Source organism: Mobula hypostoma (genome assembly GCF_963921235.1).
Source record: "Mobula hypostoma chromosome 27 unlocalized genomic scaffold, sMobHyp1.1 SUPER_27_unloc_1, whole genome shotgun sequence".
Classification (NCBI taxonomy): Eukaryota; Metazoa; Chordata; class Chondrichthyes; order Myliobatiformes; family Myliobatidae; genus Mobula; species Mobula hypostoma.
The window spans coordinates 95,364-114,679 of record NW_026948157.1 but is presented as its reverse complement, the minus strand read 5'-3'; the positions used below and the strand labels follow the sequence as shown (position 1 = coordinate 114,679).

The 19,316-nt window shown below is 42.4% G+C and overlaps 1 protein-coding gene across 3 annotated transcripts in view; it reads right to left on the bottom strand.

Moving 5' to 3' along the window:
• Positions 1-661: 661 nt before the first annotated feature.
• Positions 662-19,316, bottom strand: part of chek2 (checkpoint kinase 2) — a 94,033-nt gene continuing 75,378 nt past the window's right edge. For all 3 annotated transcript variants that reach the window (XM_063039193.1, XM_063039195.1, XM_063039194.1), the window contains 4 exons: positions 11,564-11,679; positions 10,690-10,775; positions 8,573-8,653; positions 662-3,167 (listed from right to left, as the gene is read on the bottom strand). In XM_063039193.1, coding sequence (XP_062895263.1) covers positions 3,069-3,167; positions 8,573-8,653; positions 10,690-10,775; positions 11,564-11,679 — 382 coding nt within the window. In that variant the 3' untranslated portion in view covers positions 662-3,068. The remainder of the gene's footprint in view (positions 3,168-8,572; positions 8,654-10,689; positions 10,776-11,563; positions 11,680-19,316) is intronic.

Below are 19,316 nucleotides of genomic sequence, written 5' to 3'. Positions count from 1 at the left end.
CCCCCAAGGCCATCCATAATGAAGAATGTTCTTGGGTTTTGTTATGCATATTCTTTTCAAACCTACCCAACTGTGACATTCAGAACTACACCTGACCTCTGCTTTGGAATTGGTGCTAGGCCGCACTAACATCTCACCTTGTACCCATTGTGTTCTAGTACAGAAACTGAAGATTGACATGGGGTGGTGTCCAGTGGTACCCTTATTCAAACTGACACATGATCCAGTCCAGTGTACATTACTGAAATTTGTTTAAACAGTGGAAGCAAATTTAATTATAACTTTCAAAAATACACACCCATGATTGTAAGAGGGAAAAGGAATGTCAATCAAAGGGCAGTCTTATCCAAATCGGTGACACAGGAACAACGGGCCAATTTTCTCCTGTGCTGCATCATTCCACAATTTTGAAAACTGCCTGTCAGCTCTGAGGTGGAGATACTAAACACATTTTTGTAGAATAAATACAAATGATTCCCTAATTAGGCTGAGCTAAAAACCCTAAAGATTGCACAGGTAGTCAGGTATACTTTACAATATCACAAGGTACATACATTCCACGAATGCAGTAAGATCAGGAATGGGTTGAGTGGCAATTAAGATCCATTACCATTCTGCCCAAAGGGAATTTACTAATAAGCAACAATAAAAGCTGATTCCAGGAAACATTTTATTTTATCCAAACATAATACAAGGGTATCATTGCTTTAGAAATTCCTTGATTTGTACAAAATTACCTTAGAATTTTCTTGATTTTACATATATGCATCAACCTTGACCTATAAAACTTTCATATAAACAATCTTCCCAAAAATATACACCATGAACCTAAAATGGATAAAACAGTAACTTAATCAGAAACGTTTTCTTTACAAGACCCCTTCAAGATTGTGGGGCAGAAGCTACTTTAATTCAAATTATTCAATAGGTCAGCAGTGTACTGGGATAAGCTATGCCTTATGATCAAATGCTCAAAACACCAGCTACACAAGGTACTTGAGAGAATGGGGCTGTGGAAAGTCAACTAATAAATGTTTTACCATTACACAGAATCTAGCATGTTGCATTACCACATCTGTATTCTACGTAGGCATATCCTTCCTAGTACTGATAGATAGTGGGGACAGGACAATGGTGTTTCAGTGATCCTCAGGGATAATGAGGCTGCTTATCTGTCTAAGGCAGCTGCAGCTAGAAGGCTTGTGACAGATTATAAATTTTAATTTAAATTTTGTAAAACTTGAAAGCATGATTCGAAGGATACAATAGATTAAAACTTGCATGGCTTTTCAAAACAGTGGACAAAATGCAAGATATTTAAATTTGCTTCATGTTATTTTCAACTTGTTTCAGACCTGCCACTTTAATTCATCATTAAACTGGCATGGAGTGGAAAATCAAAAAGAAACAAAGTAAGTTATCACTCTGAAAGGAAAAGTTCTCTAACCACGCTCCCCATTCTTCCTCGAACTAGCGTTCAGTTCATCACAATAACTTTGCAGCAAAAATCACACAGAAGATCTCAACAATACAGAATGCCCAAAAAGAAATTGGCAACATTCACACTGCTCCAAAGGCAGTTTATCTACAATAGAAGTATAATAACAAAAATAGAAAAACAGAAAAAGGTTGAAAAATGCAATTAGGTGCTCAGAATATACAGGTGTACATTAAAAATAAAGAGACAATTCTCTGATCACATCTGATAGTAATCTATTGTTTATTTGGTTTGCACCAAACTAAATTAAAATGTTATTAACAGAAGCAAAATACTTTAAACATAAAAGGTATCAAAACAAAAGATCATATAACACTGCAGGTGGAATCTCAATGCCATATCTCAGATCAAAACTGGTCCTGAGATTGGTGGCCAATCATAGTATTATTTTCAAAACAATTTCACAAACTTAAAAAGATGAGAAGGCATCATTAGGTTTTGTGTAAATGTAGCCTCAAAATGGTCCTGTTACTTTACAAAGTGACAGGCAAGCTTGCATGATCATTCAGGTGCTACCAATATACAGAAATAAGGAAATACAATACCTCCAATCTGTTCAAGTTGTTTGGCACAAGGAGCAGAATTTACATACCTGTAAATATTATATTTACAATAGACTTCACAATTTACTTACTCTATACCTATCGTGCAGGGCACTTCCAGTATCTCAGCAGGAGCTGTAACCATGTCTACAACAAGCATCAAAGATTTGCAATAATCCACATACATTCTCCAGCAGAGATTAATCTTTGGGAAAAAAGATGACATTCACCTCCTCTACCAGTCTACCTCAACTGTTTAACTTGGACCAAAGTGTTCTAATTTGTATGGCTCAGAACAACTTTAAGTTGGTACACCCCTTTAAAACAGTGGAGTACTAACACAAAGAAAACAATACAATGGCAACTTCTCACTTACAAAATTGCAATAAAAATGGCAGCTCTCACGAGAGTAAAAAAAACTAAGGAAACCTCCAGTTTCCACCATAAATATATACAAAGTGCCTTTGCTTTCACTTTCTAGGGCTAAAGGCCGCTGTTGCATATCAAATCTTTGGGATCCAGCCCACATAAATCAATTGGCAGCTTCACATCAATTAGTACCAGCAGCAGTGATTAAAGTGGTCATTTGTCCTAATTCAATCTTGAAATTTTCCCACCTCAACCTTTGAGTAGACCCCTATCCAATCACCATTTTTTTTTTCAGATTAACCTGTGTAAAAGGCAGCATCAAGTTCTTTAGCTGGTCTTATCTGTACTAAATAAGACAATTAAATTCCCTTGAGAATTTAACCTTTCAATACTTTTAGGAAAGCATGTAAAAGGTAAAATAATTATTTGGCAGGAGTGCAAGTGATCTTCCACTGTAGTCTCCCAATAATAGTATGAAACTAATTAGAAGTATTGAATTTCAAACATGACAAACATTTCGAGATACACTGGTAGAAAAAACATTATTTAGAAAAATTCCTGTGTGAAATAGATAGTATCCAGAATAGATCAAGTAGAATCAGTTTCTTGTTTCCACACACGTGCAAGATAAATCTTACGTTACATCCACTCTCGTTTTCCTACTCCTGAGCAGCTTTATTGTTCAGAGCAGAATGTGTAGGACGTTTAGCAGGCAAGGGCTCATCCTCTTCACGTGCTCTCTTTCTACTAGTTGATGGCTAAATGGAAAAAAATACCTGGTCAATCAAGTCCCTTCTATCCATATCCTGACCAAAGCTTAAGTTGTACTGAACAGTAATATACCCAGGTTAAAAAAGACAAAATATTTCACTTTATTCAGAGATACGAGGCCCTTCCGGCCCAACAACCCATGCCGCTCAATTACTCCCATGTGACCAATTAACCTGTATTCTTTGAAATGTGGAAGGGAACTGCAGCATCTGAGGGCATCCAACATGGTCACAGGGAGAATGTAAAAATTGTTACAGGCAGCAGCAGAACTGGACATGGCTCGCTGCTCCAAAGCATTAAGCTAACCACTATACTACCATGCCATCCCGTACAATTGAGTTTCGCAAGCAAAAGAGAACAAGTGAATCCATATTGCAATCCTGATTAACTGGCATTTCATTCACCATACATGCACAATACAGCACAGGAACAGGCCTTACAGCCAATGAGGTCTGCACCAAACATGATGCCGAAACAAAATAGTATCTAGCAACAAACAATCTGCTGGAGAAACTCAGTGGGTTAAGCAGCATTTGTAGGGAAATTGTTGCATTTTCAAGCAGGTCTCTACACAAAACATTGATAATTCCTTCCATCCCATAAATGCTGTTCAATCTACTGAGTTCCTCCAGCAAATTGCCTGTTTACAGAATGAAGCATCTGCAGTTTCTCGTGTTTCTATTAAACTAAATCTCCTTCACCTGTACATGATCCATATTCCTACATTCCATGTACTGCCAAGTCATTGGCTGTATTTAAAGTGGAAGTTGATGGGTTCTTGATTAGTAAGGACATCAAAGTTTATGGGGAGAAACCAAGAGAATACAGTTGAGAGGGATAATAAGTCAGCTATGATGAAATGGCAGAGAAGACTAGGTGGGCCAAATTTTGCTCCTATGTCTTATGGTCTTATATTCATGTAACAGCCTAACAAGCTGCTGTTTTGGGATGCGTCCACAATATCCTGAGAAGGGAGGGTGAGCAGCCAGATATTGTGGTACCTATTGGTACCAATGACATAGGTAGAAAAAGGGAGGAGGTCCTGAAAAAATACAAGGAGTTAGGAAGGAAGTTGAGAAGCAGGACCTCAAGAGTAGTAATCACAGGATTGCTGCCTGTGCCACTTGACACTGAGGATAGGAACAGAATGAGATGGCAGAAAAATGTGTGGCTGAAGGATTGGAGCAGGCGCAGGGATTCAGATTTCTTAATCATTGGGACCTCTTCTGGGGCAAATGGGACCACTTCTGGGGCAAATGGGACCTGTACAAAGGGATCATTTGCACTTGAATCTGAGGGGGAGCAATATTCTTAAAGGCAGGTTTACTGGAGCTGTTGGGAGTGGTTTAAACTAATATGGCAGGGAGATAGGAACCAGTATGTCAGAGCTGAGGATGAGCCAGCAGGTTTACAACTAGATGATGGGTGTAACTTGAATGTAAGGAAGGACAAACCAATGATTGGGTACAAATGCAGACAGAGCAAAGAGTTAAATTGTACCACAGAGGCAAAATTCAAAAGGGCGAATAATGCAGGATAGAACTGCTATATTTAAATGAGCGTAACATTTGGTGGACAAACTCGTGATGCAATTACAGCATCACTGAGTCGTGGCTGAAAGAAGGCCGGAAGCTCATGTTAGGAGCTCAACATCAAAAGATTTACTTTGTATAGAAAGGACAGGCAGGAAGGCCTAGGCAGTGGTGTGGCTCTGTTGGTAAGAGATGGAATTATAGTAACACTTGTAGTTACAGAAAAAGGTTGAACAAGTTGGGTCTTTATTCTTTGGAACGTAGAAGGTTGAGGGGGGACTTGATAGAGGTATTTAAAATTATGAGGGGGATAGATAGAGTTGACTTGGATAGGCTTTTTCCATTGAGAGTGGGGGAGATTCAAAAAAGACATGAGTTGAGAGTTAAAGGGCAAAAGTTTCAGGGTAACATGAGGGGGAACTTCTTTACTCAGAGAGTGGTAGCTGTGTGGAACGAGCTTCCAGCAGAAGTGGTTGATGCAGGTTCGATGGTGTCGTTTGAAGTTAAATTGGACAGCTATATGGACAGGAAAGGAATGGAGGGTTATGGGCTGAGTGTGGGTCGGTGGGACTAGGTGAGAGTAAGAGTTCGGTATGGACTACAAGGGCCAAGATGGCCTGTTTCCGTGCTGTAATTGTTATATGGTTATATCTTTAGAAAGAAGTGACATAGGGTCAGAGAATGTTGAGTCTTTGTGGGTGGAGTTAAGAAACTGCAAGGGTAAAGAAACCATTATGGGAATCATATAGGCCTCCAATTCATAGCCAGGATGTGGGGTTGAGATTGCAAAGGGAGCTGGAAAAGGAAGTAATAATGGTAATGACACAATTGCAATGGGGGACTTCAATATGCAAGGCAATTGGGAAAATCAGGCTGGTGTTAGATCACAAGAGAGGGAAATTTGTTGAATGCCTCTAAGGTAGCTTTTTAGAGCAGCTTGTCCTTGAGCCTACTTGGAGAAAGACCACCTTAGATTGGGTGTTGTGTAATAACCCAGATCTTATTAGAGAGCTTAATGCACAGGAACCCTTAGGAGGCAGTGATTATAATATGATTGACTTCATACTGCATTTAGAGAGGGAGAAGCACAAGACACATGAATTACAGAGGCATAAGAGGAGCTTCCCCAGGAGGATTGGAGGAGGATACTGACAGGGTTGATGCCTGAGCAGAAGGTGCATGTTAAATATATCCCACAGAGGAAGAAGTTCTCAACTGGTAGGGGTAGGCAACAGTGATTGACAAAGTAAGTTAAGGACTGCATAAAAGCCAAGGAAAGGGCATATAAGGTAGCAAAGTGAGTGGGAAGTTGGATGATTGGGAAGCTTTTGAAATCCAACAAAAGCCAACTGAAAAAGCTATTAGAAACAGATGAAATATGAGGGTACACTAGCCAATAATATAAAACAGAATACCATAAGATTTTTCAATTATATAAAGAGTAAAAGGGAGGGGAGAGTTTATATTGGACCACTGTTGCAGGTGAAGCAGCATTGAGGGACAAAGAAATGGCAGACGAATTTAGTGGGTACTTTGTATCTGTCTTCACTGTGGAAGACATTAGCAGTGTGCCAGAGGTCCTCAAATATCAGGGAGCAGGAGTGAGTACCATTGCTATTATGAAGGAAAAAGTGCTAGGCAAACTCAAAGGTCTTAAGATGGATAAAACACCTGGGCCAGATTGACTACATCCCAGAATCCTGAGAGAGGTTGCTGAAGAGATAGCAGATGCATTTGTTATGAGAATCATTTGATTCTGGCATGATCGGGAGAACTGGAAGATTGCAAATGTCACTCCACTCTAAGAAGGGAGGAAGGCAAAAGAAAGGAAATTATAGGCCAGTTAGCCTAACCTCAGTGGTGGGAGTATTGGAGTCTATTATTAAGGATGAGGTTTTAAGGTACTTGGAGACTAATGATAAAATAAGTCAGTCAGCATGGTTTCTGTAAAGGGAAATCTTGCCTGAAAAGTCTGTAAGAATTCTTCAAGGAAGTAACAAGCAGGTTGGACAAAGGACAGGCAGTCGATGTCATTTACTTAGATTTTCAGAAGGCATTTGCTAAGATGTCACACATGAGGCTGCTTGAAAAGATAAAATCCTATGGCGTTATAGAAAAGATACTGGCATGGCTATCGGAATGGCTGACAGGCACAAGGCAGCGAGTGGGAATAAAAGGGGCCTTTTCTGGTTGGCTGCCACTAACTAGTGCTATTCGTCAGGGGTCAGTATTGGGACCACTGCATTTCACATTGTGAATGATTTGGTAATGGAATTAATGGCTTTGCAGCAAAGTTTGCAGATGATACAAAGATAGGTGGAAGGATAGGTAGGGCTGAGGAAGCAATGTGATTGGAGCAGGACTTGGCCAAATTGGAAGAATGCGCAAAAAAGTGACAGATGGAATAGGGTTGGGAAATATATGATAATTCGTTTTGGAAAAAGGAACAATAGTGCAGACTATTATCTAAATAGGGGAGAAGTTTCATACATCAGAGGTGCAGAGGGACTCTGGAGTCCTTGTGCAAGACTCCTAGAAGGTTAATTTGCAGGATGCATCTGTGGGAAAGAAGACAAATGCAATGTTGGCACTTATTTCAAAGGCAATAGAATATAAAAACAAAGAGATAATGCTGAGGCTTTACAAGACACTAGTCAGGCCGCACTTGGAGCATTGTCAACAGTTTTGGGCCCCATATCTCAGAAAGGATGTGTTGTCATTGGAGAGAGTCCAGAGGAGGTTCACAAGGATGATTCGAGGAATGAAGGTTAACATATGAAGAGTATTTGGCAACTTTGGGCCTGTACTCACTGGAATTTAGAAGAATGCAGGGAGATCTTATTGGAACCTGCCAAATGTTGAAAGGACTACATTGCGGGGAATATGGAGAATATGTTTCCTATGGTGGGGGTATCCAGAACTAGAGGGCATAGCCTCAAAATAGAGAAGAGACCTTTTAGAACAGAGCTAAGGAGGATTTTTTTAGCCAGAGAGTAGTGAATGTGTGAAATGCTCTGCCACAGACTGTGGTAGAGGCCAAGTCCATGAGTATATTTAAGGCGGAAGTTGATAGTTTCCTGATTGGTCAGGGCAACAAAGGATACTGACAGAAGGCAGGTGTAGCTATAGAAGACCCAAATGGAGTACAGTGTCAGTTCTGGTCACCTCACTACAGGAGGGATGTGAATACTATAGAGTGAGTGCAGAGGAGACTTACAAGGATGTTGCTTAGATTAGGGAGCATGCCTTATGAGAATAGGTTGAGTGAACTTGGCATTTTTTCCTTGAAGCGGTGACCTGATAGTGGTGCATAAGATGATGAGAGGTATTGATCATGTGGATTGCCACAGACTTTTTCCCAGGGCAGAAATGGCTAACACGAAGGGGCATAGTTTTAAGGTGCTTGGAAGAAAGTACAAAGGGGATGTCAGAGATAAGTTTCTCCACACAGAGTGGGATCTGGAATCAGCCATGATAGAATGGTGGAGCAGACTTGATGGGAGTGAATGCTCAAATTCTGCTGTGTCTTATGCTGTTCATACATTACATTCTATTTCAAATGGAAACATTTTTGTTTGATCACTGAGCTGACATCCAATTACTGCTAAATTTATAATGCTTACAAATTTGCCCACCCAATTTACAATTTTAATAATTTCTCTGTAGTACAGATATATTTTAATGCACCTAAACAATGATCTAATACCATATAATGTTTGATCTACACCAAATCTTTATTCATGAAGCTTAAAAGGCCCAGACCAGCCAATTACACTAAGAATGAATAAATTCTACACAGGCAATAGAACCAAGGATTATTGTGAAATGGAATTGTTGGTGTGAATGAAAGCAATTCCTACCTGTTCACCTGTGCCTGGTGGTAACATTAATTCAGTTTGTGGATACATCAACTGCTTTACTCTTCTCTTCATACCTTCATCCTAGTTTGAAACAATACTGTTTGAATGCATTTGTCACAAGCTTACCAAGTCAAAACCACAAATCCTACAATATATATTGTGTGGATATCCATTATGAAATTGAACTCAAGCACTATTTTTGTGGCATTGGCATTTTATCTCCAGAGATGGTGTAAAAATCTAGTGTACTATTGGAATTCCACTGTGAAAGAGCTACCTCATTTAGGTGGAAACAAAACATTATATTGAAAATTCAAAGATTCAAAGCACATTTATTATCAAAGAATGTATAACTTATACACCTTGAAATCTGACTGCTTGCAGGCAGCTACAAAGCAAGAAACCGAAATAACCAATTTAAAAAGACCGAAAACCACAGTGCAGAGAGAGAGACAGAAAAGAAACACAAATCATGCAAACAAAAGAAGGAGGTCAACAGCATTCTCAACTATACTAAGTCCCCAGATCAGATCCTGGAGCAGGCCCAAGTCTCAGCCCCAGTTCATCACACCAGCGGGGCAACAGCACACAGCAGCTGGATCACTTCACAGCCTCAATGTCACGGAGAAAGAATGAACCTTCACGGGAGAGCAAGCGAAATCAGCCTGACCCTCGCCTCCGTTCCCAACACTCGGACTTCCAATGGTGTTTAAATTGTCCAAGCACCGGGTGGTGCCCTGCTCAAATACCCCACCCCAGCACCACAATACACTGCCTAGCTCAAAGCCATTCTCGAGCTCACTAAATCGGCTCAGCGCTTGGAGCAATCCAACCTCGCACCCTGGTTAGGTTGGCAGGCATCAAAACTCTTCCCCATTGACTCCTCTCCAAATCACTCACTCCATCTTCAGCAGTGATACCAATGTCGTCAGCTCATCCCCCGAAGCAGCCTCGCCTCTGCCTGCCTCCCCACTGTCTGCAGTGATAATTCACCACAATTTGCTTCCGAAAAGATGTTATAAGTAATGCTTTTAGTCAAACCTCTTGCCTTCTGAACCACCAGTAAGCTGTGGCACATCTTCGGTAGTACCATCTTAAACCAGAAGTTTAAGAGCAGGATACGTCTAGTCCTCAAGAGTAGAGTTTGCTGCTGCACCTATTCAATCCTGACCTCTGTTTTTATTTAGTGCAGAGGAACAGTTTCAATAGAAGAAGCCTACTCTGCTCCAGAAACTAGAACAAAGGAGGGCAGCCTTTTAGAACGGAGCTAAGGAGGAATTTTTTTTAGCCAGAGAGTGGTGAATCTATGAAATGCTCTGCCACAGACTGAGGTGGAGGCCAAGTTCGTGGATATATTTAAGGCAGAAAATGGTAGTCTCCTGATCGGTCAGGACATCAAAGGATATGGTGAGAAGGCAGTTGTATGGGGTTGAGTGGGATCCAGGATCAGCCACAATGGAATGGCAGAGCAGACTTGATGGGTTGAATTTCCTTACAACATAGAAGGTTTTTCAGCTCATTAAATGTATACCATCTTCAGGGCAACAACTTCATGTCTCCGCTAAATTCTTCTACCTCACATGCCCATCAGTTCCATATAGGCAATTAACCTACTAATGAGTGAATCTTTTGGAATGACAAACAAAACCACTTCACTCAGAGGTGTATGAGATGATGAGGCATTGATCGCATGGATAGCCAGAGGCTTTTTCCCAGGGCTGAAATAGCTAACACGAGGGGGCATAGTTTTAAGGTGTTTGGAAGCAGGTACCGAGGGGATGTAAGAGGCAATTTTTTCTACAGAGTGGTGGGTGCGTGGAATGCACTGTTGATGCTGGAAGCGGATACAATAGGGTCTTTTAAGAGATTCTTAGAAAACAAATGGAGCTTAAAAAAATAGAGGGCTGTGTGCTAGGGAAATTCTAGGCAGTTTCTAGAGTAGGTTACATGGGTGGCACAACAACCGCAGGGCCTGTAATGTGCTGTAAATTTCTATGTTTTATGAAATTCTCAAGGACACAGAGGGAACATGTAAATGTCAGGAAAGAACCAGGGTTTCTGGAGCTTGAAGTAGCACTGTGCCGTGCTATGTGAATAATGTTTAGAAGCAAAATTACCTGCATCCATGGGTGATTAAGTGCCTCTTCTGTTGAGAGTCTTTTCTCTGGATCTACAACAAGCAACCTCTTCACCAAGTCCTTTGCTAAAAAAAAAAGGACAACGGTTAGGTTTTGGCAAGGGATGAGGCAGAAATACCATTGTGGAAGACAACATGGTTAACATCATAACTGAAACCCAAAAATAAATAAAATGTCTGAAATACTTAGCAGGCTAGGCAGCATCTATTGAGAGAGAAAGAAAAGTCATGTTGTAGCTTAATAACCCCACATCATAACAGATAATACTTACCAGTACTCTTTGTACCACAGCATTTACTGTATCCCACAGATGTGGCCAGTCTGCAAAATATTTCTAGTACCTTGAGTTCTATTTCACATCAACAACTGCTCATTGTAGACGAAAGTAGCCTTAATTTTTTGCTTAGCAAGAGATACTTAGATTTCAGGTATTGAAACAATTGGTACACTAGAACGACAGACAGGTCAGAACAGTAAATATTGAATTTTCTTCTCCCCATGCAGAACTATCGATACATTAAAATAATGGACTCCTTTCCTTCTTGATGCCTTTTGATTGTGAACCCTTTATGTAAAAATCAAGTTGAATACAGCAAGATGTATTCCACAGTCCATTTGGAACATATTAATCACCACTAGAAAACGGTATTCTGCCATCTTATAGGTATGTAAGCTGAAGCCTAAAGGACAAACAAAAATGTAAAATTATTACACCCCATTGTTCCTTTAGGCAAAACACCAACTACTTTCCAATATGGTGGCTCAGTACAATCTTCTCAAAGGTAGTAACATAGGTCTGCCAGCACCTCACTCCTGTTAAAAACTTCAAAGACTTTTGAAATTTCGTGCCTACCTGTTTCAGAGACATTCACCCAGCAGTCACGGATTAGTTTGTAATGACCTTTTATAATTTGATCCCTCAGTGCCATCTCCTTGTTTTGATCACTAAATGGTGGATACCCAGCCAAGCTAGAGGAAAAACAAAAGGAGACATCTAAACAGTTTTGCTTTCGATAATCAGTGTTACCAATTCTTAAGCAAGATAAAACATCTGCCATCATCAAACTTCTCTGTGTGAGCAAAAAATATCCTCGATGTGATAAAAATACAATTTTTTTTGGAAAAGTGTATTGGTCCTCAGTCTAGTACCTGGAGTAAAGTTAGCTCGCGTGCAACACCAAAATTTTATGGACCCTTGATTATCCTCCAAATTCTGTGATCCATTGGAGAGGAAGAGACAGACTTCTCCATTCTGACCGGAGAAGCTGCATTTTAAAAAGAATGCCATAGCAACTCTTCCGCTCAAATTAGAATCCATTACAGGTTAGGCCATTTCTCTAGCTATAGAATATAGGAATAAAGGCATCCTCTCAGAACAAGGAGTTCACATAACTGAGATTAGGAGTCTGCTCTACATTCGAAGCATTGTGAATCTTTTATATTCTCTACACAGAGGGTTGCAGTTTCACGTATTCAAGATTAATAAACTCGGACTAATATGTAAAACTGAAAGGAACATTGCCTGTCTTAAGATAATGAAAGCACAATGGTTTTATATTCTCCATTTAATTAAACAAAATCTTTTAGAAATCAGATCAAATTTAAAACGTGCTTTGTAATAAATTCATGTAAATTTTACTCATAGGCATATTCATTCTCAAATATGATTAACATGAACATTTTAAACCACTTTCTAGTTGGGTCATCTCATGTGCAAAAACCAAAGTCCAATTACATATGTGAACTTAAGAGTCATAGAAAAGTACAATACAGAAAAAGGCCATTCGGCCCATCTAGCCCACACCGAACCATTTAACTGCCTAATCCAACCGACCAGCACTGGGACCATAGCTCTCCGTAGCCCTCCATAGCCCTATCCAAACTTCTCTTAAATGCTGAAATAGAGCTCGGCTGCATCACTTGCACTAACTGCTTTTTCCGGGGGTGGGGGGGGGGGGATGAGAGCACGTGCGAGTGACAGAGAGAGCGAGAACGCACGCACATGCACGCTTGTCTCTCTGTTGATTTCAAGTATCTATAGAAACATATCCACCCATCCTAATGGAAACGTACATAATTCATAAACACTTCCAATACCAGTGGCAAGTTTGCACATAATTTAAAACCAAACACATTTCTGCTCTCAATGCTAAATAATCAACAAAAAGATAATTTGCTGGAAACACCAACAATTTCCAGCTAACAACAGGAATTCTGCAGATGCTGGAAATTCAAGCAAAACACATCAAAGTTGCTGGTGAACGCAGAAGGCCAGGCAGCATCTCTAGGAAGAGGTACAGTGGACGTTTCAGGCCGAGACCCTTCATCAGGACCAGCTGACTTCGACATTTCCAGCTATCATTTCTTTTTGAGACTTGCCAAGTAGAAAGCAATGTTCTTCAAAATTCCACGTTGCAAAAAGCCAGTTAGAAATCCTTGTATGTCAACAAACATCATTGATATAGAACCATAGAACATTATGGCACAGAAACAGGCCTTTTGGCCCTTCTTGGCTGTGCCAAACCATTTTTCTACCTAGTTCCACTGACCTGCACCTGGACCATATCCCTCCATACACCTCTCACCCATGTACCTGTCCAAGTTTTTCTTAAATGTTAAAAGTGAGCCCGCATTTACCACTTCATCTGGCAGCTCATTCTACACTCCCATCACTCTCTGTATGAAGAAGCCCCCATAATGTTTCCTTTAAACTTTTTCCCCTTCATCCTTAACCAATGTCCTCTGGTTTTTTTTCTCCCTTAGCCTCAGTGGAAAAAGCCTGCTTGCATTCACTCTATCTAGACCCATCATAATTTTATATACCTGTATCAAATCTCCCCTCATTCTTCTACGCTCCAGGGAACAAAGTCCTAACCTATTCAACCTTTCTCTGTAACTCAGTTTCTCAGTCCCGACAACATACTTGTAAACCTTCTCTGCACTCTTCCAACCTTATTAATATCCTTCCTGTAATTTGGTGACCAAAACTAAACACAACACTCCAAATTCGGCCTCACCAATGCCTCATACCACCTCACCATAACATTCCAGCTCTTATACTCAATACTTTGATTTATAAAGGCCAATGTACCAAAAGCTCTCTTTCCGACCCTATCTACCTGTGACGCCACTTTTAGGGAATTTTGTATCTGTATTCCCAGATCCCTCTGTTCTACTGCACTCCTCAGTGCCCTACCATTTACCTTGTATGTTCTACCTTCAGACCTTGAAGGAGACTAGTGTTGAAATTGCAGGGGCCCTGGCAGATATATTTAAAATGTCGGTATCTACGGGTGAGGTGCTGGAGGATTGGAGGATAGCTCATTTTGTTCTGTTGTTTAAAAAAGGCTCTAAAAGTAATCTGGGAAATTATAGGCCGGTAAGTTTGACGTTGGTAGTAGGTAAATTATTGGAAGGAGTACTAAGAGTTAGGATCTACAAGTATTTGGATAGACAGAGACTTATTAGGGAGAGTCAAAATGGCTTTGTGCATGGTAAGTCATGCTTAACCAATCTATTAAGAGTTTTTCGAGGAGGTTACCAGGAAAGTGGATGGAGGGAAGGCAGTGAATGTTGTCTACGTGGACTTCAGTAAGGCCTTTGACAAGGTCCTGCATGGGAGGATAATTAGGAAGATTCAGTCGCTAGGTATACATGGAGAGGTAGTAAATTGGATTAGACATTGGCTCAATGGAAGAAGTCAGAGAGTGGTAGTGGAGGATTGCTTCTCTAAGTGGAGGCCTGTGACTAATGGTGTGCCACAGGGATCAGTGCTGGGTCCATTGTTATTTGTCCTCTATATCAATGCTCTGGACGATAATGTGGTAAATTGGATCAGCAAATTTGCTGATGATACAAAGATTGGAGGTGTAGTGGACAGTGAGGAAGGTTTTCAGAGCCTGCAGAGGGACTTGGACCAGCTGGAAAAATGGGCGGAAAAATGGGCTGAAAAATGGCAGATGGAGTTTAATACAGACAAGTGTGAGGTATTCCATCCCCAATGGGCCTTCGCGGTGGCTGCACCAAGTTTGAGTGCATCCCTCAGCACATATTCTTGCAGGCGAGACTGTGCCAGCCAGCAGCATTCGGCCATGGACATCTCCATGTGTTGGTAGACCACCAGGTTTTGGGCTGACCAAACAGCGTCCTTCCCCGAGTTGATGATCTGCCAACAGCATCGGATCTTGGCGCCAGATTTTTTTTATTTAGCGTAAAAAGAAGCGGTCCCAACACCAACCCCTGCGGAACACCACTAGTCACTGGCAGCCGACCAGAAAAGTATCCTTTTCTTCTCACTTGCCGCCTCCTACCAAACAGCCAATGCTCTAACCTTGCCAGTAACTTTCCTGTAATACCATGGGCTCTCAATTTAGTCAGCAGCCTCATGTGTGGCACCTTGTCAAAGGCCTTCTGACAGTCCAAATATACAACATCCACTACACACCCTTTATCTATCCTACTTGTGATCTCAAAGAATTCCAACAATTTCATCAGGAAAGATTTTCCCTTAAGGAAACCATGCTTTGTTTTATCTTGTCCTGTGTCACCAAGTAGTCCATAACCTCATCCTTAACAATTGACTCCAACATCTTCCCAACCACTGAGGTCAGGCTAACTGGTCTATAATTTCCTTTCTGCTGCAAAATAGTTCAGCTGCCATCTCCTTGGCCCCCATTATTATTTCTCCGGCCTCATTTTCTTCTGGTCCTATATCCACCCTCATCTCCTTTTTTCATACCTGAAAAAGCTTTTACTTTGATAATGTTTGCCAGCTTGCTTTCATATTTCATCTTTTCCCTCATAATGATTCTTTCAGTTGCTCTCTGTGAGGGTTTTAAAAGCTTGCCAATCCTTTGTCTTCCCACTAATTTTTGTTTTGTTGTATGCCCTCTCTTTTGTGTCGACAACCAGAAAAGGATTCTATTCCTCCTAATTTCTCCTTCGGCGGAATTAGTCCTTGCTCTTAATAATTTCTCCTTTGGCTCCTCCCACTTCCTCCAAACTAAAGGTGTAGCCATGGGCACCCGTATGGGTCCCAGCTATGCCTGCCTTTTTGTTGGCTTTGTGGAACAATCCATGCTCCAAACCTATACTGTTATCTGTCCTCCACGTTTCCTTCGCTACATCGACGACTGCATTGGCGCTGCTTCCTGCACGCATGCTGAGCTCGTTGACTTCATTACCTTTGCCTCCAACTTTCACCCTGCCCTCAAGCTTACCTAGTCCATTTCCGACACCTCCCTCCCCTTTCTAGATCTCTACCTCTGGAGACAGCTTATCTATGGATGTCTACTATAAGCCTACAGACTCTCACAGCTATCTGGACTATTCCTCTTCTCACCCTGTCTCATGCAAAAATGCCACCCCTTTCTCGCAATTCCTCCATCTCCGCCGCATCTGCTCTCAGGATGAGGGTTTTCATTCCAGGACGAAGGAGATGCCCTCCTTCTTTAAAGGAAAGGCCTTCCCTTCCTCCACCATCAACTCTGCTCTCAAATGCATCTCTCCCATTTCATGCACAACTGCTCTCACCCCATCCTCACCTACCACCCCACCAGCCTCCGGGTCCAACATATAATTCTCCGTAACTTCCGCCACCTCCAAGGGGATCCCACCACTAAGCACATCTTTCCCTCCGCCCCCCTCTGCTTTCCGCAGGGATCGCTCCCTACGCGACTCCCTTGTCCATTCGTCCCCCCCATCCCTCCCAGCACTAATCCTTGTAAGCGGAACAAGTGCTACACATGCTCTTACACTTCCTCCCTCACCACCATTCAGGGCCCCAGTCCTTCCAGGTGAGGCGACACTTCACCTGTGAGTCGGCTGGGGTGATATACTGCATCTGGTGCTCCTGATGTGGCCTTCTATATATTGGCAAGACCCGACGCAGCCTGGGAGACGGTTTGGCTGAACACCTACGCTCTGTTACCAGAGAAAGCAGGATCTCCCAGTGGCCACACATTTTAATTCCATGTCCCATTCTCACTCTGATATGTCTATCCATGGCCTCCTCTACTGTAAAGATGAAGCCACACTCAGGTTGGAGGAACAACACCTTATATTCCGTCTGGGTAGCCTCCAACTTGATGGCATGAACATTAACTTCTCTAACTTCTGTTAATGCCCCACCTCCCCCTCACACCCCATCCGTTATTGCCCATCCTCTGGGCTTCCCCCCTCCCCCTTTCTTTCTCCCTGGGCCTCCTGTCCCTTGATCCTCTCGTATCCCTTTTGCCAATCAACTGTCCAGCTCTTGGCTCCATCCCTCCCCCTCCTGTCTTCTCCTATCATTTTGGATCTCCCCTCCCCGTCCCACTTTCAAATCTCTTACTAGCTCTTCTTTCAGTTGGTCTTGACGAAGGTCTCGGCCCGAATCGTTGACTGTACCTCTTTCTATAGATGCTGCCTGGCCTGCTGCGTTCACCAGCAACTTTTATGTGTGTTGTAAGGATCCTGTTCTTCTCACTTGCTGCCTCCTACCAATGAGCCATTGCTCTAACCTTGCAGATGGAGTTAAGATGGCACTAAATGACAACTCCTTTACTTGCATCTTCGGAAACGACTCTATTTCCATCTTTCATATCTCTATTTTTCCCTTTCAGGGTTCTTTTGAAGACCCTGATCTGGAGTTACATGCAGACTTCGGTTCTTTGTGGGAATGGGACCCGTTTTCAGGGTTTCAGGACCAGCTGTTGTTTGGCATGCCAAGGGTTCGGCGTGAGAGGAGGCCCAACATTTAGAAGCCCAAGATCTTGGGTCTCTGGAAATGGGTGGGATCGAGGGTCGGTGTCACTGCACGAGATGTGTGTGTCGGGGAGGCTGTGGGCCCGAAGACCCGAGATCTTTGCAATCTTCGGGCACAGACCTCATAAAAGCGATGAAACGAACTTTTTAACATCTTAAACCAGCGTGTTGTTGTTATGTCTTCCACTCACTGTGAAAATGGGGGACACCAGCCTCTCCCTTATGAGGGAGAGAGAGAACCTGTGGGTTGCCGAATGCAATGCGATATTCTTTGGAGTAACTTCAAGGTCTGTGTCTTTGCTATTGCCTAGCTCATGCTTTTGCTCGGTAGCGGGTGCGCTTTTTTTTGCCGGGGGGAGGGGGTATTGTTGCCTTGCTGCCGCTTACGCACGGGAGTGGGGAGCTTGGGGGGGGTACTTTGGGGTTCTCATTCATTCTTTGGGGCACCTCTCTGTTTTCGTGGATGTTTTGCGAAGAAAAAGCATTTCAGGATGTACAAACCTCATTTCCAGAAAAGTTGGGATATTTTCCAAAATATATAAAAACAAAAATCTGTGATATGTTAATTCACGTGAACCTTTACTTAACTGGCAAAAGTACAAAGAAAAGGTTTTCAATAGCTTTACTGACCAACTTAATTGTACTTTGTAAACATACACAAATTTAGAACTTGATGGCTGCAACACACTCAACAAAAGTTGGGACAGAGGCATGTTTACCATTTTGTTACATCACCTTTCCTTTTAATAACACTTTTTAATCGTTTTGGAACTGAGGATACTAATTGTAGTAGACTTGCAATTGGAAATTTTGTCCATTCTTGCTTGATACAAGGCTTCAGCTGCTCAACAGTCCGTGGTCTCCGTTGTCTGATTCTCCTCTTCATGATGTGCCATACATTTTCAATAGGAGATAGATCTGGACTGGCAGCAGGCCAGTCAAGCACACGCACTCTGTGTCTACAAAGCCACGCTGTTGTAGCCCGTGCAGAATGTGGTCTGGCATTGTCCTGCTGAAATAAGCATGGACATCTCAGGAAGAGACGTTGGCTTGATGGCAACACATGTCTCTCTAAAATCCTAATATATGCCTCAGAGTCAATGGTACCTTCACATACATGCAACTCACCCATGCCGTGGGCACTGACGCACTCCCATACCATCACTGGTTACATTAACTTCTGTGTGGACTGCAATGTTCCAACAAGAACTGTCCTTTGTTATTCAAATAACAAGCCATGGGTGACAAAGGACATTAAGGACATCCTGAGTGCTAAAAAGAGGGCGTTTAGAGATGGAAATAGGGAGGAGCTGAGGGAAAAACAGAGGGACCTGAAAGCCAGGATCAGGGAGGCTAAAGACAGGTACAGGAGGAAGCCTGAGTGGAAACTCCAGCAGAACAACATGAGAGAGGTCTGCAGGGGGATGAGGACCATCACTGGGTTGCGGCAAACTAGCAACAGAGGAGCGGAAGGCAGTGTGGACAGGGCCAATGAACTTAACCTGTTCTTTAACAGATTTGACACTGTGGCCCCTGCCCATCCCACACGAGCCATCTGTTGTCGGCCCCCAACCAACACATATTCCACTCTCTCCTCCTGCCCCTCCTCACAGTCCCCCACCCTGCTCTCATGACTATACTCCTCCCCGACACAAAACCACCACGGTGGGCTTCATGGCTGAACAGGTGAGAAGGCAGCTGAAACGTCTCAACCCAAACAAGGCTGCAGGACCGGATGGTGTCAGTACCAGTGTGCTCAAAGCCTGTGCCCCTCAGCTATGTGGAGTACTTCGCCATGTACTCAACATGAGCCTGAGGCTCCGGAGGGTTCCTGTACTGTGGAAGACATCCTGCCTTGTCCC